Genomic DNA, 26,945 nt, shown 5'->3' with positions numbered 1-26,945 from the left:
TTTCTTATTTCCTATTGCTCCCTCTGCCTTTCCTTTCCTCAACCTCACTTATTTTTCCTTAGTATCTTATAATTTGTCTTCTAATTTACCTTTTTCTATCTCTTCTTAGATTTTTCTTCTTTTCCATTTTGCTCCATCCTCCAATACCTGCTTCCTCTCGCTTGTGTAGTTGCTAGTACTTGTGTTTTGTGTGCGTGTGTGCATGTGTATGTTTATGTTTGCGCGGGTTTGCGTGTTTTGTGTGTATGTGTGTGTATGTAGATGTGTCTGCGAGTCTTGCTTCTCTGTCTTCTGTTTCCGTCTCTGCTTAGGGTCTTGCAGTTTCGTCTTCATGTTTTTCTTTTTCTCTCTTCTCTTCATTTCTTCTTCTTTTCCATTTTATTTCCATCATCCACGCTATCTTTTCTTTGCTTCCTATTATTTTTTTTTCCCATTCTTCCCCTTCCTTTCTGCTTTTTTCACATTTTTCTACTATGTGTTTCCATTTTCTTCCTCTTTCATACACATTCTGCATCTCTTATTTTCATCTATTTCCCAATACCTGCTTCCTCTCGTTTCATTACCTAACCTTAACCTTTCCCTTATTTGCAGGCCTTTTATTCTTCCCTCTCCTTGAATTTCCTTTAACCTATACCTTTTCATTTCTTCTTTCAGCTCTTTCCACTCGTTTATGTATCTTGATTCTTCTAGTTTTTCTTCTAGTTCTTTTTCATCTTTTTTCTTTAGCTCATCTCTTATTTCTTCCCAAAACTCTTCCCTCATTTCATCTCCCTCTTCCCTCTCTCTATATATATTACTTTTTTCTAGCCTTTCCTCTCTCTCCTCCTTCTTACCCTTCTTATCTTTTCCATTTCTTTCCCTTTTCTTTAGTTCTCTCCATGGTTCTTTTTTTATTGAGCTATCTCTTTCTTCTCTTATTTTGTTTTCATACCTCATTGCTCTTTCTAATGCTGTTTCTTTCATTTCTTGTCTTCCTGTTTTCCATCGTATTAAGTAACTTGGCGTGTTTCTATCTAATCCTAATACCCTCTTTATGTATTTTAGTTGTAGTCTCTCTATTTCTTCATATCTTTTCCATTCCCAGATTTCTGCTCCATACATAATCACGCTTTTCGCCAGTGCATCGAACAGGTTCATCCTTAGCTCCCAATTTTCTCTAAATAGCTTTTCTCCTAGCCCCCATAGTCTTCCGAGTCCCATATTTATTTTCCCGTCTACCTTGTTTATCTACTTTTTATTTTCGTTATTTCTGCTTATCACACATCCCAAGTAGTTGTACTCTTTAACCATCTCTATCTTCTCACCTTCCCATTCGAATTCTCCTTCTTTCCCCCTTCCTCCTCCTCTCCTGCATTTCATCATCTTTGATTTTCCTACATTTAACTCTAATCCCCATTCTTCCAGGTATCTTTTTAATTTTTTCAGCATTGCTTTCATTCCACTTTCGCTCTTTGCCATTATCACTATAACATCTGCATATCCTAATATCCATATTTTCTTCCTTCCTATCACTACCCCTCCTTACTGCACCTGCTTCATCTTCACTTCCAGGTCGGCGAAGGCAAGATTAAATAGCGTGGTGCTCAAAGGGCACCCTTGCCTTACGCCTTTGTAAGTCTCAAACTCCCCAATTATTTCTCCTCCAACTTTTACCTTACTCACAGTTTTCTTATATATTTCTTATATTCTTTTCCTAATTTTTCTATTTATCTCTTTCGCTATCATGATTTCCCATATTTTCTGCCTCTTTATCTTGTCAAAAGCGGCCTTCATGTTGGCAAAGAATACAAACAGTTTTCCTCCTTTTTCCCTTATTTCCTTCCGTAATATTATTTCTAATACATATATTGCGTCACTTATTCCTTTTTTCTTCTTGAATCCCACCTGCGTATGGCTTAGCGTTTCTTTAGCTTCTAGTTATCTTTCCAACTTCTTCCTCAGTATTTCCGCATATATTTTATATCCTGTGTCAATCAGCGTTATTCCTTTATAGTTTTCTACTTCTTCTTTCTCCTCTTTCTTATATATTGGTACTATTATTCCCTTCCTCCATTTTTCCGGATATCCTTCTTCGTTCCATATTCCGTTTAAGCATTTTGTCATATCTTTTAACAAGCCTTCCGTGCCTTCCATCCACGCTTCATTCGCTACACCATCTTCTCCTGTCGCCTTTTTCTTTTTCATTTTTCTTATTATCTCTTTTACTTCTCTTACTTTGATTTCTTCACCTTCCTCTCCTTCGCTATCTTCGGTTTTTTCCCCTTTTCTTTCTTCCTTTTCTTTCTCTCCCAGATGCTCCTTGAAGTGCTTTAACCATTCTTCTTTTCCTATAATTTCATCTAATCCAATTCTTTTCTTCCTATTGCCATTCACTTTATCCCAGAGTTTTCTTTTCGTCTTATCTTTTCTTATTTCCTCTGCCACTCTTTTCCCCTCATCTTTTTTTGCTTTTCTTATTTCCTCTCTGTATTCTCTCTTTGCTTCTAGGTATTTGCCTCTGTCTCCTTCCCCTTTTCTTACCTTATTTAACTCTACCATCACCCTTGCCCTTTTTATCTTGCATTCTTTTCTCCACCAGCTTTTTTCCGATCCTTTTTTTTCTTATCTTCTTTTTTACAACTACGTTCTTCACTCTATTTTTTATCTTTTTCCATTTTTCTGTTCCCTCTATTACGTCTATACATCTCTGATACTCCCTTATACCTTCTTCGCTCCAGTCGTCTATCATTCTTTCTTCCTCTTCTTTTCTTTCTTTCGCTATTTTGTCTCCCAATACCACCTCTATTGGTAAGTGGTCCGACTTTGAACCCTTTTTATTGCCTCATCACCTTCCTCGTTACCTACTACATATTCTATCGTTGACATTCCTCTCGCTCCTATATATGTTAGTTCTTCCTCTTTATCTCCTTCTTTTCTCCCATTCGTTATCACTAAGCCCCTTTCTCCTAGCCATTTTATCATTTCTTCTTTCTCTGCGTTTAACACTTTATCCTTGGCCTTTATTTCTTCTAGGCTTTCTTCTGTCTCCCATTCATTTCCTGTTCTTGCGTTGAAGTCTTCTCCTATAATTATTGTTTTTCCTCTGTTCTTCTCTATCTCTTCGCTTAGGTATTCATAGTTTTCCTTCTTCTCGTGTTGCATATACAGCGATGCTATCATGTATTCCCTCCCTCCGATCTTTATTTCTCCTACTATTACCTCACTTGTTCTTTATTTCTTCCATTCAACCTTACTCATCCCTTTCCTCTCTCTTACCGCCATTCTTCCTCCCCCTATTTCTCTCCTCCTTTTTCCTTCCTTTCTTGAGTCTCTCCACTCTATGTTTTACCCTTTCAGTTGTTTCTCTACACCAGTTCTTGCCCCTTGCCTCTTCACCCAGGTTTCCGTTAGCCCTATTATGTCGAATTCCCTAACATATTCCCAGTCATCTTCCTCCATGCTCCTCATCCCCGCCACGTTCCAGAATAGTTTCTATATTGCCTTTCTTTCCTCTCTCTCTCTCTCTCTCTCTCTCTCTCTCTCTCTCTCTCTCTCTTTTATCCCTATTATTTTCGAAACCCTTACGCCCTTTTTCCTACCATTTTTACCTCTTTCTCGCTCCACCACTATTCTTCTTCCTCTGACTTCACCCCGTTATGCCACATCTTTACCTCTTTACCTTTACTTTTTATTTCTCACGCTTTCCTTCTTACTTCCTCTCTTATCTTCCTCTGCTTCCACGTCCAGTCCTGATCTATAAAGATCTTTTTCTGTCCCAGCTTCTTTTTCTTCTTCATAATTCCTTCTTTTTGTTCCCATGAAGCGCATCTAATTTGCCACATATTTTTTCCTCTTTCTCTCCGATCATCCCTCCCCGCTGTCCCTCCTATTCTTCTCAGATTCACTATCTCTTCATTCATTTCTCGATCCTCCCTTAACCAGTCCTCTGCCTCTCTCTTCTTTTCCCATCTTATCTCTCCCTCTAAGTCTGTCACTATTATATTGTTTATCCACTTTCTCTATCCATTTTTTCTCCCACATACTCTAATTCTTCCTTATTGCCTACTTCTGTTCCTCTTTGCTTCTTGTTTCCTCCTTCTATACTTTCTTTTAATTTCACGCACTCCTCTTCCAACTGGTTCATCCTCTCTCCCCATTTTTCCTGCAGTTTCATTTCTCTACTTTCTGCTTTTTCCCTTTGTTCTTTCGTCTCTTTCTTTCTTTCTTTTCTCTCTCTCTCTTGTTCTCTCCTTACTTTTCCTATTTCTTTCTCCCATCTTTCTTCTCTTCTTTTCCCTTCTGCCTCCATTCTTTCCATTTTTCCCATTATTTCTTTAAACATTTCTGTCCATTCTTTCCTTTCATCCTCCCATGCCTCTCTTAAATCCCTTATATCTGCCCGTATCTTTTCCATAATATCTTCTGCACCACTTCTTTTTCCCACTTCTCTTATCGCGTTATCCAATCCTTCTCCTCCTCCCCTTCCATCTCGCTCCCCGCGCTTTCACTCTTGCATCTCTTTGCCTCTCTCATTTCTCCTCTATTATTCTCCCTCAGCCCTTCTCCGCTCTCTCTCCCCCTCATCACATTTACTCTTTTCTTCTTTTCCTCCTCTGGGCCTTTCTTATCCATCCTTCCACCTTTATCTCTTAATTTTTCTGTTGTCACAAATCTTTCCATCACTATCCCGTACGCCTTAATTCGACTCTCTAATTCTACTCCTGATTCCACCTTCATCCCCTGTCTTACCTTTTCTGTCTCCGCCTTTACTTCTTTCCGTCCCTCCTTCTACCTGCCTTTCCCGCTTCCTGATTTTCTCTCTTAACCTCAACTTTTCTTTTTTTCTTTATTCCTTTCTCTCTGCTTTTTCCTGCTCTTCTCCAAGCCTCTCTCTCTCTCTCTACTCCACTCCTCTTCCGCCTCCATGCTCTTTTCACCTCTATTTCTCTCCTCAAACACTTTTCCTCTTTAACTTTCTCACCAAAACTCGCACTCACAACGAAGACACGTCCACATTCTTCCACCGGCCTTCCTTCTCCCCAGCTTTTTTATATTTTTAAAAAAACATTTATATCTTAACATAATTAACAGCATGAATATGAATATAAATTCAATTATAAATCTTATTGTGATATGATTATATCCGTATTATAGAAAAATAATACTTCTACTAGTAATAATATTAATAACTATAATTTATTAAAATCTTGTAATAAATGTCTTAACATATTATCTAAATACTTATGTGAATACTCTATGTCGTTTAGAAATCCATATACATTAATGTGATACGATTTTAATAAAATTATTCTATCAAATACTATTATAAATATACCTATATTTTATTTATAATATATAAAAATTAATAATTCATGGCAGTTGTTATTATAAACGATGATTTATGTGTAAAAAAAATTAAAAAAATTATTTAAAAGGATCTCTTATCAAATTTATAAATGTTTAAAAAAATATTTGTTATATTTAATAGTTACTTACATTAATAATCGACGAAACTTCTTCTGATATAAACTTTTTGTTCTTTATATTTCACACTTTTCAGTTTTACATTTTTTCTTGAAACTTGCATTTTCAAAGTTTTAATTTCCCTGCGTTGCCTTATGATTGTCCCATTGTGATTTCGGATGACACCTTGAATTTTTTTTGGAATATTAGTGTAATCAATAGAATTTAAGTCTATTTCATTAAATAATACTCTGATTTGACTACATTTTTTGTTTTTAATACTATTGCTGTAAGAAATTATAAAATATTTTTATTAAAAATATATTGCAAAGTAATATCATGCATTACTTACTATTCAAAAATTTGCAACAAATCTTACCTCTTACACACGTTCTTATTCAAACCGTCATTAGAAATTGAATCATCTTCTGACTGATTGAAATTTAAATTTTCAACACTTTCGCATGAGACTTTGCTCAAATCAATACTAGAGTCATTACTCAACAAACGATTAATTGTACTGCATTCAGTACTTGCAGTTGTATTCAAATGTACATTTTCTTCAATCAATGTTGAATTAAATGTTAAAAATGACTGGGATAAAAACGATTGCATCTTCTTAAATGAAATATATTGTCATGCAAATATATATACAACGTGGATCACATACTCAGAGACACGGTCCGCCTCGAGCAGCCGCTCTCTCTCAACTCACTTTTTAAGATACGTACAGATACATCTCGCCGTGTACTCGTGCGCTTCTGCGCATGCGCTACCACATACATCTTTTACGCAGCAAATATGAATTCACATATTTCATTACACTTCCTTGAATTTATATATTTATATATTTCTTAGCAATAAACATTTTCAAAAATCCATAATATTCACAAGTTTCATAAATCTTACATTCTTTCTCTTATAATTCGTTACACAATATTTAAATCTTTCCTGAACATTTCGAACTTGTTTTTACCTAGTGCTTTTGTAAATATATCCGCAATATTCTTTTCGCTCTCTACTTTTACAATATCAATTTCATTTCTTACGTAGCTTTCGTTAACAAAATGAAAATGCGTTTCTATGTATTTAGATTTCTTTGTGAGATTACCATATTTGGCAATAGCAATTGCACCAGAGTTATCTTCGTAGATTTTTATAGGTTTAACAATATTTACGTCTAAATCTTTTAATAAATTTTTAATTACTTTTACCTCGCTAACAGCATCAGATAAAGCTACATATTCTGCTGCTGTAGAAGATTTAGCTACACTACTTTGTTTCTTTACTTTCCAAAAAATTGTATTCCCATAATAACGTATAACAAAACCTGTCGTCGACTGTCTACTATTTTTGTCACCTGCCCAATCAGCATCAACATAACAATCTAGAATATTATTATTACTCGATTTTCTTATAAAATTCAATCTTTTTTCTTTGGTTAAATATAAATATTTCAGTACTCTTAAAGCATATTTATAATGCGTTTTATCATAACAATTTTGAAACCTACTCAAATAATTTACACTATAGCTTATATCTGGTCGAGTACATGTACTGATATACAAAAGTGCTCCAATTAAATTTCTATATTTAATTTCATTAGATGCTGATTGTGCTGGAGGTATATGTAACCTTTCCTCTATAGGTGTTGAGTACAGTTTAGTATTTTCTAAATTATAAACATTTCCGAACGAGTTTATATAATCAGTCTGATCAAGACTCAATTTTCCCTTTTCAAGATCATATTCAACATTAATTCCTAAATACGTTTTTATTTTTCCTAGATCTTTGATAGCAAATCTTTTCATTAATTTCTTTTTAATTTTATCAATGACAGTTTGATTTTTTGAACAAACTAGCAAATTATCAACAAATAATAATATATAAATTTTTTCTCCATTCTCAGTTTTATAATATAAACAATAGTCGCTTTCACTTCTTTTGAAATTCATACTTTTAATAAAATTATCAAAACATTCGTACCAAGCTCTAGGACTTTCTCTTAAACCATACAAAGATTTTTCTAACTTTAAAACTTTATCAGAATTCTCATTAACATTTTCATAACCTTGTGGTATTTTCACATAAATTTCAGATTTAACTTTTCCATTCAAAAACGCTGTTTCGACATCCATTTGTTCAATATCAAATTCATTTTGGTAACAGTAAGCTAAAAGTAATTTCAAAGTTTGCAGTCTAGCTACTGGTGAATATATGTCCTCAATTATTTGATCTTGTTGGTATCCACGTACCACAAGTCTCGCTTTTTTCCTACCATCAGATTTATTAGTGTAAACCCATCTTAAATCTAAAATTTTCTTATCTATTGGTTTGTCAACTTTTGTCCAAGTTTTATTTTTTTCTATACTTTGAATTTCTTTTACCATAGCATCATTCCGCAAATCAGAATCATTACAATTTACTGCATCATTATAAGTCTTAGGTGAATCAGCACTAACAGTATTTACATAAATAAAACTTGTCACTGGTTGACCGTACCAACTAGGTTTTCTTTTCTCTCGCGTTGACTCTCTCCTTTCAAACTTTGAGTTTACTTTTTCATTATCATTACCGCTTGAATTTGTACTAGATTTTTTTCTTTTTTTAAATTCGTTTTCTTTCTTAATTTTATCATTATCATAAAATACTTCATCATCACTCATACTTTCATAACTCATTTCAGATTCATTTTCACTCTCATTATCAGTGTCTATTCCTATCCATTTCACATCATCTTCAACTATTTCTACGTGTCTAGCAATTATAATTCTACCATTCATTAAAACTCTATAACCTACGTTATCACATCCAACTAAAATTCCCATATCAGCTTTTCTGTCCTATTTTGAATGTCTTTTTTCTTCCGGAGTTTTTACAAAGATTTTACTACCAAAAATTCTTAAATACTTCATACTCGGTCTTTTTCCAAAAAATATCTCGTAAGGTGTCTTATTAAGAAGTGTATTCGCAATTGAACGATTTTTCAAATACGCTGCAGTTTTTACTGCTTCAGGCCAATATCTAATATTTAACTTTGCTTCAGATAATAAACATCTAGCGGTGTCCATGACCGTTCTATTGTATCTCTCCGCTGTTCCATTTAGTGGATGAACATACGGTGGGCAAGGCTCAAGATATATACCTTTATCTCTGATCAAGTTAAAAACATTGTTATTTATGTATTCTTTTCCATTATCGCACCTCAATTTTTTAATCCTTTTACCTGTTAAATTTTCTACTAAATTTATGTACTTAAGAAAACATTGATATACTTCAGTTTTACTTTGAATTGGAAAAATCAATGTGCATTTGCTAAAGTCGTCAATAAATGTGAGAAAATATTTTGAACCTTCGTATCCCGTATTTCTGTGTGGGCCATTTAAGTCAGTATGAACTAATTGAAGGATTTCTGTTGCTCTTGTTCTATTGTTTTCAAAACGTAAATTATGCATTTTATTTTTGATACAAATTCCACATTTCATATATTCTTTTTCTAAGTTTTTTGGAAGTCCTTCGATTAATTCATATTTGCAAAGTTTTCTAAATAATCAAAATTTACATGGCCAAGAATTCTATGCAATTTTTCTTTTTGACTTATTATTCCAGAATTATTTACGCTAATATTTCTTTTATCAACATATGACGAAATTTTATATAGACCATTATCATTATACGCAGTACAAATTATATTATTGTTTCTATCGTAAATTTGAGATTGATTTCCTTGTGATAAGATCTTAAAATTTTTATTATTTGTAATTCTTACTTGACTTATTAAATTTCTATCCAATTCTTTTACATAAAAAACATTTGTCATAATTATTTCAGTTCTAAAACTTTTTTGATAAAATGATGTTATAATATTTCCAACTTTTTCACACTTTATTTTTCTACCGTCTGCAATAGTTACATAATTTGGTCTTTCTAACTTTTTAAAATTTGAGAAATAAGAATCATCGTTTATAATGTGGTCTGTACAACCACTATCTAAGATCCAATTAATTTGTGTACTTTGACTCTGATTTATGGAATTTACTCTACTATTAAAATTTTTAACATCAGTACTTGCATGCAAATAAAACGTCTGTGGTGTATTATCGTAATACCTATCATTATAACTATAGCGTGCGTCGTGTTGACCTTCTTGTTGAAAACTTCGTTGTTGGTTGAACTCTCGGTGACCTCCTCGTTGACCGTAACCTCGGTTGTTGTTGTAGTTGTATCCTCTGTTGTTGCTGTAGCCTCTGTAGTTACCGTAGCCTCTATTGTTGTTGTTTGTATAACCTCTGTTGTTGTTGTTTTGGTAATTTTCTTCATGATTGTGGCTGCCCCTTTGCCAGCTTCCACGAGAGTTGTTGCCTCGCCAGCTGCCTCGGGTTGTAGCACCTCCTCGCCAATTTGCTTGGAAATTCGGAAAGGCATTAGTTTTACAATCCTTTTTTGTATGCCCTTTTTTGTGGCAAATAAAGCATTCAATGTCCTTCTTTTCGACTTTAAATAAATTTGACTTTTTACTGTTATCTTGGCTATGTTGAATTTCATACATTTTAATTTTATTTTTTATATAACTGCAATTTTTATCTTTATCTTGCAAAGTATCGACTAAATCTCCAATGTATGCAAGTGAATCAGGTAGAGTTTTTAATATATAATCTAATTTTTCTTGTTCTTTTATATCTGCTCCAGCACTTTTCAATTCATTAATTAATTTCTTAAATTCACTAAAGAAACTATCAGCATTTTCAAAATCTTTCAGTTTTAATTTATCCAGTCTATTTCTCAAAACTATTTGTAAAGAAGTTGATTTTTTTAAGTACATTTCATCAAACTTATTCAATATATCAATTGCTGTTTTTTCATCACATACAAACTCCAATTGTTCATTTGAAATACTAGAATATATTAAGTTCATAGCTTTACAATCATGCTTTTCCCAATCAGTATCTTTCAATTGTTTTTCGCGTGTGACTACCTCATCACAAGTTCTAAATTTCAGTAAGAGTAATAATCTTTTTTTCCAAAGGTTGTAATCTTTGGCATCAAAAATAGGAATTTTCATATCCGTATCAGAAGCCATTCTGTATTTTACAACTTTCAAACAAAATTTTCACAACTTTACTCAACGTTCTCATTCATGCACGTGTAGCGTATACTTCAATACTCAAACGTAATCTTTCAGCATCAGTCACTTTTTTTTCAAAATCTATTAAAATATTTATTAATCCTTGTTGATGTGTTATTAAGCTTCAATGCTTCAACTTTATTTTTGTTTCTAACTGTTTATGATTGTTTCAAACGACTTCATTCTTCGATAAAAAAATTTATTACCTTGATATTTTCAGTATACTTATCAATATCCTCGGTGTTTCATTACATTGAGTACTTTATTATCTTCTTTCTACTCATTTAGTCGTATAGCTTCAAATTGCCATGTGCTCCTGCCATGCACCGCATGACGGCTTCAAAATCGTATCCAATTGCATCTTCTTGATCATTCAATAATTTATTTCCACTTTCGCATTTTATATACTCTTGAATAATATTTCTAGAGATTCACGACACTATTTTTCAACTTTATAAACAAATTTCTGACAACATACACTCAATCAACCTCACTTTTAATCAATCACACTTTTAATCAACCACGCTCTGCTACCATGTTAAAAATGACTGGGATAAAAACGATTGCATCTTCTTAAATAAAATATATTGTCATGCAAATATATATACAACGTGGATCACATACTCAGAGACACGGTCCGCCTCGAGTAGCCGCTCTCTCTCAACTCACTTTTTAAGATACGTACAGATACATCTCGCCGTTTACTCGTGCGCTTCTGCGCATGCGCTACCACATACATCTTTTACGCAGCAAATATGAATTCACATATTTCAACATTAAATATTCTAGATATGTTTAAAACACTAAAATCAATGAGATCTTCATCGTTGCATATATCACTTAAGCTATGAAGAGAAATTTCTTCATTTGTACATGTGAGTTATGTTAAATGTTACTATTGGTTACACTAATTACAGGAGTGTCTCTAGATGACCTATATTCTTCATTTATAGGTACACTTTTTACAATGTCATTGACAACATTTGTATGACTATGAAGCGACAAAGGTTGAGATAAATTTGGTACTTTGTTATTGCTGCTTACTAAAGAATTGTCTATGTGTGCATCTATATTATCATATTTTTTAACTATTGTATTGCTATCACAACAAAATATAGAATATGGAATGTTATAAAAAATTATTTGATTTAATTATTTTAATTATATTATTGATCTTGATCTTAGGAATCATCCCTATATAGGGATGACTATTTGATATAATTATCAAACATCAGGAGTGAAAAAATTAAGAATAATTTAATTATTTTAATTATTTATATTATACGTTAGGTGCAATATTTTTGAAGCTTGTAAAAACTGTAGGTTCAGAGCTTTTTTGAAGTAATAAATTTTTTCCTGTTGCTGCTCGATAAAAGTATTTGCTATCAAAATGTAAATCACATATATAAGGATTTTTCACTTTTAATAAGATTTTAGCAATATTATCATCACCAAAATGTTCTTTAAGAGCTTTCACCCATATATTTGTATTATTTTCATTGGCTGGAAATCTATTAAAAAACATAATTATGTTAAAAAATTAAAAAGTTTATTATTATTCTCAAATTAACCTACAGAATTTTTCTCTATTTTTTATACATATACTAACTTTCGAAAACCAAGATTTTTACATCCTTTATCATCGTCTTGTATTCTACAATTCGGAACAATGCACATTTTTACCATTTTTGTTTTAATCTTTCATTTTTATTTATCATAAGATATGTATGTACAATATCAAAGCATTTCTTTAAAAACAGCTCTTCGATCCACGCGTAAAAGCCTTAAATTTAGCAGCCGTAAAACCATCCAATCAGAGCATTGTGCGAGAGAAATAGAAAACTTTACAATATTCTCTTTCTTGATCTTACGCCGTGCAAAAATTGCCACAACTTTCCCATCTGATGGCTCCCTCCATGTATATATGCTCAAAGATAGGAAACTTGGGCTGAATTACATCCTTTTTTCAAGAAAGACTTAAGTTCTGCTTATGGGATAATTCGCACCATAAGAAACTAAGGTAAAGTCTATATGTCCTTAAGCCCAATTCAAACAATCATAGATATTTCATTTATAAATTTACTTCAAACTCAATATTCATAAATATTTTCAAAGTTAAAACAAATTCTTACTCATTAAAGTGACAGACCACGAGATTACGAACAAAATAATAAGTAATAGTTGATATTAACATCACAAAATCTTTTAAACTGAGTATCAAAAATGGCTGAACAGTAAGGATGATCTGCCAAAAAATTTATAAGAACAGATACTTTTCATTTTATCCTTCCACGCTGAATCAGAATGAGAGAAAGAGAGAGAGGGAGGGGGAGTTTTATTGATTGATTAATTAATACCACTTTAGTTGCCATAATGGCAAAACAAAAAATACAGAATATATACAGTATTTGTCAATACATACAATAACTACTCCATTTCAAAATCATACCATATCATAAGGTACGAGGGGAGGGTCAATAAGTCTTTACAAAAAGAAGGAAAAAAAAGTTTTGCGTATGTAATTTTTTTTTATTTTTCAACATAGTCTCCTTGAAGGTCGATACATTTTACTAAACGGCCTTCCAGTTTTTTTAAGCCATCAGAAAAATATGATTTCTGAAAACCTTCGAAATAAGCATTTGTTTCAGCGATGACTTCTTCATTCGATGTGAATCGTTGTCCGGCAAGCTATTTTTTGAGGTTAGGGAATAAGAAAAAGTCACTGGGAGCCAAATCAGGTAAATATGGTGGATGGTCAATTAATTCGAACTTTAAATCGTTAATTTTTGCCATCGAAACTGCACACGTATGAACTCGAGCATTGTCTTGATGAAAAAGGCATTTTTTTTTGTTCAAGTGAGGACGTTTTTTTCTGAATTTTTCTTTCAACTAACCTAATAATGACGCATAATATTGTCCAGTGATCGTCTGGCCCTTTTCCAAGTAGTCGATGTAGATGATTCCATACGCATCCCAGAAAACCATGGCCATAATCTTGCCAGCTGACTTTACTGTCTTTGCCTTCTTTGGGGCTGGTTTTCCTGCGGTAATCCATTGTTTGGACTGTTCTTTGGTTTTAGGAGTGTAGTGGTGTACCAATGTTTCCTCTACAGTTACGAGTAGACGACAAAAGTCTTCCGGATTACGACGTATGCGTGCCAAAAGAGCCTCAGAGGTGACCACGCGGGTTCATTTGTTTTCAACAGTGAGCAAACGCGGCACCCATCTTGTGATATTGTTTTCATCCCCAATTTTTCATGCAAAATTGAAATGATTGTACCCTTTGATACCCCTGTGGCCTCAACAAATTCTCGCAATTTTAATCTTCTATCACTCAACACCATATCGTGGATTTTGTTGACCATTTCTACGGGGCGTCCTGAATGAGGTTCATCTTTTGTTGTTGTACGGCCACGTTTAAATTCACTTACCCAGTTATAAACAGTCTTAAACACAGGGGCAGACTTGCCATGAACGGCGTTCAACTCAACTGTGATTTGTTTTGGTGTAAGGCCTTTCAAATGAAAATATTTTATCACCGCTCGAAACTCTGTTTTTTCCATTTTTCAAATAAACCAATAACTTTTCGTTCAACCAACGCTCACAAAAGAATGACTTAATGAAACGAGCTGAAACTTTGTACGATATCTAGTTAGTAGTATTGCTTGCAAGAAACATCATAATTTAAGCGTCAGAAGCGCCATCTCTTGGATTGTGTAAAGACTTATTGACCTCTCCCCCCGTATCACATGAATATCACAAGTATATATGGGAGTTTCTTAAGTCAATAATTCTAAAATTTGCAACAAGTAACAAACAGACAGACTTATAAATAAACAGAATAGATTTTCACTAGCATTATATAATTAAAATTCCAGAGGAAAAACATTAATATTTGTCACTATAGACTAAGTTGCATATTTCTTAAAACTAATAATGCAGCTAAAAGTTCATTTACAAGTAGTTTACGCGATTAAACACTCAATTGTATAATAAATAGAAACAACACAAATAAATAAATAAATGCTCCAGTGGCACTCCCATCTCCTACGTGCTTAAAGACGCAAAGTGCTCACGCGCTCTTCTCTTAAAGCTGCCAAGCGACGGCTCATGACCTAGATCCAAAGAAAGGGTGTTTCAAAGACGGACATCCATCACCTGAAAAGACCTGCGCGCCGTCTCCGTTCTAGCTTTTAGTTCGGCTTTTAGTTCGGTCTGCCCCACCCTACCCGGATATCTTAACTTATGCTCAGTGAAGAGCTCAGCGAGGTAGCCAGGCTCCCGCATACACAGGCACTTGTATATGAGCAGGGAAACAAAATATTCCCTGATCACGTCCGCGCTAAGCCAGCCCAATCTCCGTCTACATGGAGAGATCAAGGCATAGCGCGGGATACCAAAGATGTATCTGACGCATGCATTGCTCAGTCTCTGCAACCGTTCCCTCTACTCCATCAAGGCCCTCAGACACACCACTGTGCAGTAGTCCAGGTGAGGCTGGACCATCAATTCCATTAGTTTACGCCGGAGTAGCTCTGTAGTACAACGGTCTAATAAAGCGCGAACCGTTACCTGATTTTCGCCGCAACCCGGTCAACGTGCGATCTCCACGACAGCTTACTATCGAGCATGACTCCAAGACTAGTTACCTCCTCACTGAAGGGAACAAATACATCCTCCTGCATCTCAATCTTGGGCAAATCTTCCACGTATGTCATTTATATCTTTATTGGTAGCGAATATTATTGCCTTAGTCTTGCCGGCGTTCAGGCTCAGATACGAGTCACGGGCCCAGCTTGTTACCAATCTAGCCGCCTCCGTTAGTATTCGAATACCCTCTGTCAATTTGCCTTTAGGTATATGCAGATAAATCTGCAAGTCATCTGCATAGAAGAGGTGTGAGACCTTATATCCTCGGAGTACATCTTTCAGGTCATTGACATATAGACAAAACAAGAGCGGTCCTAGCACCGTGCCGTGTTGGACTCCCAGATTCGTCTCCCGCCAGTCCGAGCTCCCATCCCTTAAGGTAACCCTTTAAGCGATCTCATAAGTAGGACCTCAAATTAGAGAGCAGAGCCAGAGATGTTAAGGGTATGGAACTTGCGCAAGATCTCTGAAGGCGATATAGTGTCGAACACTTTGAAATCAAATAACAGCAAGAGCTTCACCATCTTACTATCAATGGCCGTTCGAATGTTATCCATCAGTTTTATCAATCCTGTCTGAGTAATGTGATTCCGCCGAAAGCCAGCCTGAAAAGGGATCAAAAAGATTTTCTTTATTTAGATACTCCATGATATGCTCATGGGCAAGTCTCTAGTCCCTAGGGTTCCTAGATTCTAGGGAAAAATCTGTCCTGAAACATAGATTTGATGTCCATCACCGTAATGTAATTCAGTTTCAAGTTTTTGTCATGTATAGCGATAATTGTTCCTCTTTTATCTTTCTTTGGCAGTTCAATTTCTTCTTTGATTCGGTTTTGTCTGACCATTGCAGTCGTTAATAATCACAATTTTTTAAATGCATCATGAGATTTGGATTCATAAAAATGTTGTAAAAATATAATATTTACTTAGCTTTTCTTTTTCAGTTTGTTCTATTGAATGGAATAACATTTTCATAACTACTCTACAGCATAAATAAATTGAAGCTAGAGGATTCCTTTCGTCAACTTTTGGTTTATCTGCTTAGATGTCGAGATCATAGATATATCCATCTGAGGAACAAAGTGCCTACAACTTGATACTAAACCTGGGTGGTTTGTTCCTGATACATTGTTTTATAGAAAATTTCCTAAAGTATTTCACCATTATTTCATTGATAGATAAATAATAATCAATGAAGCCGAACTGCATGCAATTTTCACGAACATAATTATACAATTGTCTATCGTCCAAATCTTATTATTTTCATCGCCATCTTGTAACTTATAAAATCTAATAAATTTTTTTATTTGAACAAATTCATTCCTTGTCATAAGTTCCGAAATGACCAGACGTTGTAAAATTATTTTCGTTGATAAATAATCACGGAAATTTTTGTAGAGCTAACAATAGTAATTATTAGAATGACAATCAATTTTTCTAAATCATCTATGCTCAAATCATAATTGTTTTTAGCTGTGGCTTCGATGATATAATTTTTCATCGACCTCGAAAAATACATCTTAAATAACTTCAAATAACTCTTAGAAACTAAAGAGGAAATTGGTTGATTCGAAATATCATTGACAGCATTATCTTTCCAATCATAAATATGGTTTGACTTCAATAATATTTGCGTACTAATTGTATGTATTTTGGACATGTTCATATGAACCTGTAGAAATCAGTCATGATGATATATTTTCATACTCATTATAATTAAAATATCCATCTAAATTTCTGACTCTATATCTAACCATTATTTTCTGCTTTATATATACAAAATTTCACATAGCATCTAAACGACAATAAAAACTTGAGCTCGTAGATCAAACAATCTACTTGTAACTTAGACCATAAATATGATTCAAAGTCCAAAGTTTTGCAGCTTCAAATATTCACAAAGTACAGTACAAACTTTTCATAAAAAGATCAAATTTTATTTGTGTTGCATCCAACCACTACTCCGCCATTTAAATGTTCTTTACTGCCACTCCAACATGGTTTACAAATTTTTATAAAGGAAAAGTTTCATCAAATAACCACCAAATTCTAGTATTCGTCAGGATTGACCTGCAAAATCGAAGTTTCGTGAATTCAAAATTTTATTGCCGATTTACGCTAATAAATTAAGGATTATAGGAAAATGTTATATAGGTTTTCGTCATAACTTTTCTCGCAGAATAGATTGGCGCAATCAGTTTTTAAAAACAATGACTTTTTTGCAATTTGTACAAATAATTTTTTATAAGCAATTGCAAATGACAAAAGAAAAAATGATTACTTTTTCTTTTCAATATACCCCGTTTCCATAAGTTAGTTTCATGCTATCTTACTTAGTTTTGGCATAGGCTTTAATGACTTAAATCAAGGTTAAAAAAATCCAAACTTTTGTTGTTCGATTTTTATAAATGAAAAATGTAATTTTCAATCTATTGATTTTCTGTATATTTAAAAAAGTATGTTTGTAATACCTTTGACAATGGTGTACAATTTTTTATCTGTAATCATTTTTTACAATCATATGGTACAAGTGATTGGATAGGTAGTATATGTTTTTTCAATAAAAAAAAAGCATTAGACTCTAATACGTAAGTACTCCAGTAAATATTGTTGATCAAAATGTCTAAATGATCTGAACTCTTATGCGGCCCAGTGCTAGAGTCTTCAACAAAGTTTACTCAATAAAATAAACTTTAATTTTACGAATATATATTTGAACAACCGTAACACGAAATTTCTCTTACATACAATTCGCTATTTCCTCAAGCAAGCGTTTCGATTCAAGTTGCATGAGCTTGAGCAACAGTAGGAAAAAGAAGATCCATGTCTTCAATTCAATCGTATTCTCTATCGAGAACTTGGTGATACCGATGTAATTGAGGAACTCCATCACTTTAAAAGAAATAAATCTCTTTCATGCCGTGAGAAAGTTTAAGATACTTCATACTTTGAGTAATCACCAGTAAATGAAGGGGGTCTCTAAAGTATGTACTGTCAATAATCCCTGATCAAACTATTATGCTTCAACGTATCTCGAGTCAAGAAATCCGAAGGTTTTAAAGTAGGTATTTAGAATTTTATTTCGGGAATATTATATTATTATTATTTGTAACGGGGGAGGTTATCTGAAAAATGGGAAATTTATTTAAGAACAAACTCCCATGATGCAGAGCAAACCGCCGCTCCGTTAAACACGTATGATAGTACGTGGATTCGCCTCAACGTCAGATGATTTATCTTAGTTGTCTTCTATCAAACGGAGTTGAACTCACCTTAAGTCACGCGAATAGGATTTTACAATTAACTATGTTCGGTGAGAAAGAGAGAGAGAGAAGATTCGAATTCTATCGCGAACTATCGCTCGACGCGAACACAAAAAAATAACGCTAACACGATTAGACAAAATACCGAATGTATTTTGTATCGCATATAATGACGGAAGGTGCACCTACCATGCGGTGCAATTACGGTGATCAGCCGTAATTGTTGATGCAAAATTATCAGCTGCGCTGCCTCGATCTGCCTTTATCTGCTGCAATCTACTGCTTTTGCACCGCTGCTTGCTGCTGCAATACTGTCGTTGCACACACGCACGTAATTGTCCCAAGGAAACTTTATTTTAGCGAAACTAAGTGAGAAAAACAAATCGGCGGTAAACTCGCGTGAGCAGCTGAGGCGTAACTGCTTACTCAAAAGATCGCGCGCCCCCTTTCTCTCTTAATTGTTAGAACTAACGCGCAAGAAGCAGAATCGCGAACGGATCGATTAATTAAATCGACTACCGTTGTATATTGTTATTATTATTAATATTTTAATAAATTATTGTTTTAATGATTTTGTTATATAGAAAATTTCATATAACGGTGTATTAATAATTTTTTTACAGGAAATTCAAAGAATATTTGGCATTGATGGTAGTTGGGTAGATAGTCCACCTGAAAAACCAGTTTTTTCACAAAATGGAACCAGCTACATAACTATAGCACCTATAAAGGATGATTCCGCAGACTATTACAAACACATTCTATGGGTTGATGTTTTGAAAAAACAAATAATCCCTGTCACCCATGGGAAATTCGAGGTCACTAAAATTCTTGCATGGGACCAAATTAACGATACAATGTAAATTATTGAGTTTATCAGTAATATTTTTATAATATGGAATAATATAATCCGAAATAATCAAATAAGTTACAGGACTCACCTTGACTAAGTATACAAATTATAAGCTTTCTTATATAATGGGTGAAGACACAATTGCTTAAATTTTTTATTTGTTACCGTTAATAGGTATAAATTTTGTCCCACGGTGCGAGACTGTCGGCCGTCTTGGTCCACTCCTACGGTGAACTTAATCCACGCACAAGAGTGTTGACAAGGCTAAAAACGAAAGCGATGTCGCGAATCCAACCGGGAGGCGGACGAAAACAATTACCATGTTCTATACGAGGGTGGATCCATTATTAGTAGGGTTATGAAATAAAATATTATTGCGGTCGGTTTATTTAATCGATATTAATGATATTTTAGATCGTTTATAAGCTGAAAAAGATGTATCCTTCTTGGTACAAGCAAACGAAAGTAATAAGGAGCCATGTCACTAATTTTTTTTAAGGGGAATATGCAAGAGGCTCGTTTGTTCCATTGCAATGGTGATGATGGGCCTCGTTACGAAGTTGGTGAGCTGGGTGTTAGCTCGAGAGAAAAGGAATGACGAGCGCACATAGAAATTACTCTCAATAACCTTCAATTATCTTTATTAACAGTTAATATCTACAGAGAGAGAGAGAAAGAAACGACGCGAATTCACGCGTCGCTCTCTGTGGCCACGTGCCTTCGCCCGTGCAGAAGAATGCTGGGGGCACGGTACAAATATAAGTTTGAGAAACACCGAAAGGAGGACTTCGTCGTTATCGCGATGCACGCGGATGATCGCGATCACTTCGCCGACGTGTCGTACACTTGCGAACGAAAGGGGAAAGAGAAAGAGAGAGAGAGAGAGAGAGAGAGAGAGAGAGAGAGAGAGAAAGAGAGAGGACCTAATCTGAGAAAGGCTGCTGACTAAAACTCATGTTAAGGCGGCTGGCAGGTCGACGCAGACTGGACTGAAGTCTCCGTGATGCCCTCGGTTACAATCTGATTTTCTCGTCGCCACTCTATGCTCAACGTTGTCTCGGTTCCTTGCTACTCTCCAATGGTTGATTTAGGAATTCTATCACTTTCTATTTTAGCGCGTGCGCTCTCGATCGTCACGGTCGATACTCTGCCGATCGAATGCTCGAACTCTTTCTCCTCATCGCGCGCGTGCCGGCGTGAGCAACGTTGGTGGCTTCACTCTTGCGAGCGAATTGCCGAGGAGCGCTCGTGCTCGTTTTCTCATCTTACGCGACGTATTTATTCTCCTCACTTTTTTCGCCGATGCCGCTTTTGCTTCCAATTTTTTCCCAGTAACGATGCTGGCCACAGGTATTAGTCCTGAAATAAAGCGTTGCGAGCATCGGTAATGGTTCTTGACTTCCATTACGTTTGTCATGGCCACAGCAAAGAAGCGAATCGCGGGAGAGAGAGCGATCCAGACAGGGCTAGCTATTTCGGCTAGGGTCTCATCAAACAATGATAATAATTTCAACATATTTTCGTAAAACTTTTAATTATTAGCAATATTTATAAAAATTTTATCACAAAGTAAACGAAAATGTTATTGTCACTGCAAATTATTAAAAATTTATGATCTATTTTCTTTTTAAGAATGCTATAGAAATGTAAGCACAATTTACAAATTTTTAAAGATAGAAAAAGATTATCTAAATGAAATATAAGACTATCATACATTTTACAAAGAAGATGATTTTACGAATGTAAGAATCGATTCATCAAAGAATGGAAAACCTACCAGGAATTTTCTTTTAGCTATATTTTAATAAGTGTGAAGATTTCTGAATTTCCTACATGAATAGACATTTTTCTATGGCCGTGAAGCTTTCTGTTTTGAAATATATCGAGTGTTTTTAAAAAAATGGTTTATGTGTTCGTATGTATGTGAATGTGTCTTCAAATATTTAAAAATCCGTAGCAAACTATTTTTTGACATTGTTGAAACAGGTAAACCTATGCTGTTTTGTGTTAGATTGTTATACAAAGAGTCAACGGAACAATTTAAGACCTCCAAGATAAATCACAGGAATATGTCCAGCAGCTTCCACCGTCTAAACACATAGCCCTACAAACTGAAAGCCCTTTCTCTTAACAGAAGAATTATTCATAAATTCATATTTTTTAACCTATTTTTCATCTGATGTACTTTGATATAATTGGTTTGATTGCGGTTTTATTGATTTTCTATCTGATTTAGTTTTTCGGATAGTCACACTTGTATGTGTTGATAACAAGGAGTTTAATCGGAAGATAGCGGGGAGAAAAAAGGAAAGTGGAAGGTCACTGCCGATTGCGGTCAAGCGTGGCACAGTAGAATTTCGACACCTTAGCCTAGAAAAGTGCACCAGCCTAATTTTCACGAGTACGCTAGCCCACCTTAGCGAGTAACAGCTAAAAGACCGGAGGCAAGACAATGGGAGAGAGCGATCACCAAAGTTCGTCGCCATTACGTCGACAAGATGGAAGCTGATTTTCCATCAACCCGAGTGGCAACCACTCGCACGGCGCAGCCAGGTTTTCTCGACGTTTGTGGCCTACAGTAATTAAGGTCAAGGACACTTTTCTATTTTCTCTCTCTCTAAGGCGGCATAGCCATGATGCAAGAATTAGGAAAGTGGCAAGGCGTTCGTGCGCCGGTCACTTTCTGGTAATCACACGGCCAGCGCAGTAAGATTAAGTTTGCGAATCGTCAAGACAATGACTCACCGGGCGATTACGTTTAGCGTGATTTAAGTTAAGTCGGCGTATCGCCAAGGCGGTCTCTCGCTGAGCGATACCGTTTCTAATATCGTTTTTTATAGTTTGAGCGCGGATTGACCAAGTGTCATTTTCTCATATAAGCATTGATTATTGTGAGTGCGGATTTTCGTCTGTTTGTTAGAATTAAGGTTTTGTGTACAAGTAGTTATAATTAAAGTATTTAGTTTGGTTTCTTAAACGCGACTTTATCTCATTTCATGACCCTTACTTTTCCCTCCCCGATTGTTATAAGCGAGTGCGCCTCACTTGCCCACCTTTGAAGAATTGGTAACGTGAAAGATCGTTACATGGCATGCCTTGTGGGCTTAGTAATCGAGGTAATGGGAACGGCAACGGTCGAATAATAGATTGGATATTGTTTCTTTGTTCTTTTCGATTAATGGATAAATAATTAAGTAAATTTTCTTTGTGAACTAACATAAGGGCGAAGCTCGCGCATAAAGAAAAAATTTTAATTTTCGGTGTTTATTTTCCTATGAGTGTTTTACCTCGAATTGTCAGTGGCATTTTCTCAGTGGATCAGTCGAATGACCGCGTATATGTCACTTGGTCGCTTTGACACCGGACCCAAAATAACTCATTAGAATTGGGTATATCTCAATTTTCTTTCTTAGATTTAAGCAAGGCCATTTTTCGCTGGCTCAAAGCCTGAAAAAGAATTTGAGATAAAAATTTCGGTAGTGTCGGGTTACGTAATACACGATCGAAGCACGTTTGCCTCGGCAACTGGAAATTCGGTTGGAAAATGTCGCTAGCCTGTAAAGACAGGATTATCATTTAGAAGAGCTGAGAGATCGATATTTGCGGTTTTTGTTAAGGAAAAAGCAATTAGATTTACAACCGCCAAAATATCCGAGTTATTTTAACGCTCGGTCGGATCCCGGATTTGCTGCATGATGACCCGCGAGAAGCAGCAGAGGACAACGCGCGATGCGCAAAGTTTGGCGACGACCCCGCAATGGCCGCTATGCCCTCAATGGCTAAATTGCCGCAGAATAAGAGCAGGCAAAGCAGGTATCAAGCGTCGCCGCTCCACGCAGGCAAGCTTAGTCGCCGAACAGAAACGTGACTACAATCGTAAACAAAAACGCGCTACCGTCGGCGGTACAGCCACCGTCGGCAGCTCGGTTGCCGTTGGACAGCGCAAACGTACGCGTGCGTGAGCAGGAATGCCGAGACCAGGATGAAAGCAGCACTGGAGCGCTAATCAGATCTGGGGGGCACTTACTGCTGTACCACGTTGATCTTATAGGTGCTAGATTAGACAGGGTATCACGGATGGGGCGAATGCAGTTTTTAGGATAGAGAGTGAGGTGGAGCACAGTAAAGCGGCCCAAGCCGAGCAGCAGGCTTCATCGCCGCCTAAGGCTAAGCCACTTGGCAACCGCGCGGTATGAAACGTATCAGAGGTAGCAACTAAGCCACCGGCTCACACGAGCGCACGAAACAATAGAGCAGGTAGTGTGTCCATCTACGCCGATTCAGATAGATCAGTGAGCATGAAGTACCACGCGCCTAGGGTAAGTTCTTGAGTAGAAGATTTGGAGCGTGGGGTACGGACAGCCACTGTGAATGAAGCGTGGATACCAGTCTCGTTAGGTAAAGGCTCGGTAATTAGCAAAGGTAGCGTAATTAGCCTAAAGTGGCCTAAGCAGAGACAAGCGGGAAAAATAGAGACTTTCGGGGTATACGATACGAGCACGTGCCCGTCGGATATTAATAGTCACGATACGTGGACAGAAAAATCACTCAGAAAAAAGGTAGAGAGACCGAGCAGAGAGAGCGGCCCTCCGTGAATAAAGTATATCAATGGTATACCTGCGGACGGGGTAAGCGCACTCAATGCTTGGTCTCTTCGCTTTTCGGGTAAAGATCATAGAAGGTCTACATCCAAGATATAAGCGATATTTTAAAACTAAGATACGAGGGTCGTTTAAAAAGTCCCTGTAAAAATAAAAACTGCTTGATTTTTTTAATAAATCTTTTTTATTTATCAACATAGTCTCTCTTTAGGCTTATACACTTCGTCCAACGCTGCTCTAGTTTGTTAATCCCTTCCAAATAATAGGATTTGTCCAAGTCTGTAAAATAGGCATTCGTTTCTGCAATCACCTCCTCGTTTGAATAAAATCTTTTCCCCGCCAGCCATTTTTTCATATTAGGGATCATATAGTAGTCCGACGGAGCCAAGTCTGGAGAATAGGGGGGACGTGAAACGAGTTGGAACCCTATCTCCATCAGTTTTGGGGCCACAACTGCTGCACATTATCGTGGTGGAAGAGGACTTTTTTGTGGGCCAATCGTGGACGTTTCTCTAGCAACACGGTTTTCAAACGATCCAATACCGATGAATAATATTCGCCTGTAATGGTTTTACCCTTTTCCAGATAGTCGATGAAGATTATTCCTTGCGAAACCCAAAAGACAGTCGCCATAACCTTCCCGGCCGAAGGAATTGTTTTCGTCTATTTCAGAGCATTACTTGCCGGGCGATTACGTTTAGCGTGATTTAAGTTAAGTCGGCGTATCGCCAAGGCGGTCACTCGCCGGGCGATACCGTTTCTGATATCGTTTTTTATAGTTTGAGCGCGAATTGACCAAGTGTCGTTTTCTCATATAAGCATTGATTATTGTGAGTGCGGATTTGCCTATGTTTTTTCGAATTAAGGTTCTGCGTACACATAGTTATGAGTAATATAGCTATGAGCTAGTACACCTCATTAGCCCACCTTTAAAGAATTGGTAACGTGAAAGATCGTTACAATATTATTAGCAGTTTTAAGAGGAACATAGTACGTTCCTCTATGTAAACAGCATATTTTTTCCAGTCGACTTTTATGTTATTGTTTACTTTATTAAATATTGGTGGTGTAGAGAAATTAGTAACAATGAGTGATCTGATGATAAGTCTAAGCATAATGATACTTCAAAATTATTTTTGTTTATACTTTTTAGTATGGCAAAGTCAATTAAATCAGGAAGCTTGTTTATATCTGTAGGCCAGTATGTTAGTTCTCCAGTCGATATCGGAATGTAGTTACTTTTCTGTAGTATTTCATAGAGTATTCTGCCTCTGTATTTTGGAGTTCATGAGCTTGATCCCCACAAAGAATGTTTCTCATTATAATCGCCTCCTATAATAAAGCGATTTCCAAATGTGTTGAAAAAGTCAGTGCAATTTTCTTTTGTAATTGTTTTGTTTGAACGACAGGTAACAGCTGATATTGCTATCGGTCCGTATTCATCCTTGATGATTACACTGATTGCTTGTAAATAGATTTCACTAGTGAAAGTGTGGATATAATGTTTATTTTTGTTTTAATTCTAATCGTAGTATCTCCGTGTGCTTTATAAAACGATTGATTGGTTTTATGTATAGTGTAGTTTCATATACGAGGGTGGTCCGATAAGTACTTAGCCTCACCGCCCGATGGCGTCACTTTCGCAAAAGAAATATTCTATCACGTAGTACAATCTTCTCGATGGTTACTGTCAAGATTTCAGCCGGATCGGAGTTGTAGTTTATTTTGAGAGCGTGTGAAAGCATGTGTGTCCGTTGATTTTTGAAAAATGGAAAAAGAGCAGTATCGGTCGGTATTCGATTCTTGTTTTTGGAAGGGCAATCGCGCAGCGAAATCAAAAAGCGCTTGGATGTTGTGTACGGTGACTCTTCTCCTTCGATGGCGACCGTCAAAAATTGGTTTAACGAGTTTCAACATGATCGCACGTTGATTTTTGAAGAGCCACGTCCAGGTGCTCCAAAAACGGCTACCACGGAGGATAACGTGACAAAAATTCACGATCTCGTATTGGCAGATCGACGATTGAAGGTGTGCGAGATAGCTAAGATCGTAGGCATCTCAAAAGACCGCGTGGGTCATGTCCTGCATGAAATTTTGGGTATGAGAAAGCTGTCGGTGCGATGGGTGCCGCGTTTGCTCACTCCCGACAACAAGCGCAACCGTGAGACAACTTCAGAGCAATGTCTGACGCTGTTTAAGTGTAATCCGAAGGAATTTCTGCGTCGTTTCGTGACAGTCGATGAAACATGGATCCATTGGTATACACCAGAGATCAGGGAACAGTCGAAACAGTGGACTTTACCCGGCGAAAGTGCTCCAAAGAAGGCGAAGACTGCCCCATCGGCCGGAAAGGTGATGGCCACCGTTTTCTGGGATTCACAAGGCGTGATCTACATCGACTACCTGGAAAGGGGCAAAACGGTCACAGGGCTGTACTATGCCTAATTATTGGGCCGATTCGACGTTGAATTGCAGAAAAAACGGCCCCATTTGGCGAAGAAAAAAGTGCTCTTCCACCATGACAACGCACCGGCTCACACCTCCACCGTCGCCATGGCCAAATTGGTCGAATTAGGCTACGAACTGCTGCCCCATCCACCGTATTCTCCAGATTTAGCCCCGTGCGACTTCTTTTTGTTTCCAAACTTGAAAAAGTCACTCGCCGGGCAGAAATTTGAGTCGAATAAGGAGGTAATCGCTGCCACGGAAGCCTACTTTTCAGACCTCGAGGAAACGTATTTTTCAGACGGGTGAAAGAAGTTGGAGCATCGCTGGGCCAAGTATATCGAACTAAAAGAAGACTATATTAAAAAATAAAACGCCACTTTTCCAAAATTTTCGTTTTTCTTTTGTAGGCTAAGTATTTATCGGACCACCCTCGTATTAATACAGATTTTATTTATAAAGTGTGCTTCTGATATCAACATAATATTTATATTTTCATAGATTAAAAATGCTTTTAATTCAATATACCTCTCCATAAGATCGTTTGCGTCCTAGATGACGAGTTTT

General features: G+C 36.1%; 1 protein-coding gene across 10 annotated transcripts in view; it reads left to right on the top strand.

Annotated features, from left to right (window-relative positions):
* The window catches only part of LOC131669021 (inactive dipeptidyl peptidase 10), a 1,674,792-nt gene that overhangs the window by 1,129,888 nt on the left and 517,959 nt on the right, over positions 1–26,945 (top strand). For all 10 annotated transcript variants that reach the window (XM_058943594.1, XM_058943586.1, XM_058943627.1 and 7 more), the window contains one exon: positions 19,103–19,338. In XM_058943594.1, the coding sequence (XP_058799577.1) occupies positions 19,103–19,338 (236 nt within the window). The remainder of the gene's footprint in view (positions 1–19,102; positions 19,339–26,945) is intronic.

The sequence above is a fragment of the Phymastichus coffea genome, unplaced genomic scaffold (assembly GCF_024137745.1).
Source record: "Phymastichus coffea isolate CEN01 unplaced genomic scaffold, Cenicafe_Pcof_1.1 PCOF00007, whole genome shotgun sequence".
NCBI classification, from domain to species: Eukaryota; Metazoa; Arthropoda; class Insecta; order Hymenoptera; family Eulophidae; genus Phymastichus; species Phymastichus coffea.
The sequence above is the reverse complement of the archived record's forward strand: the minus strand, read 5'-3'. Positions and strand labels throughout refer to the sequence as shown.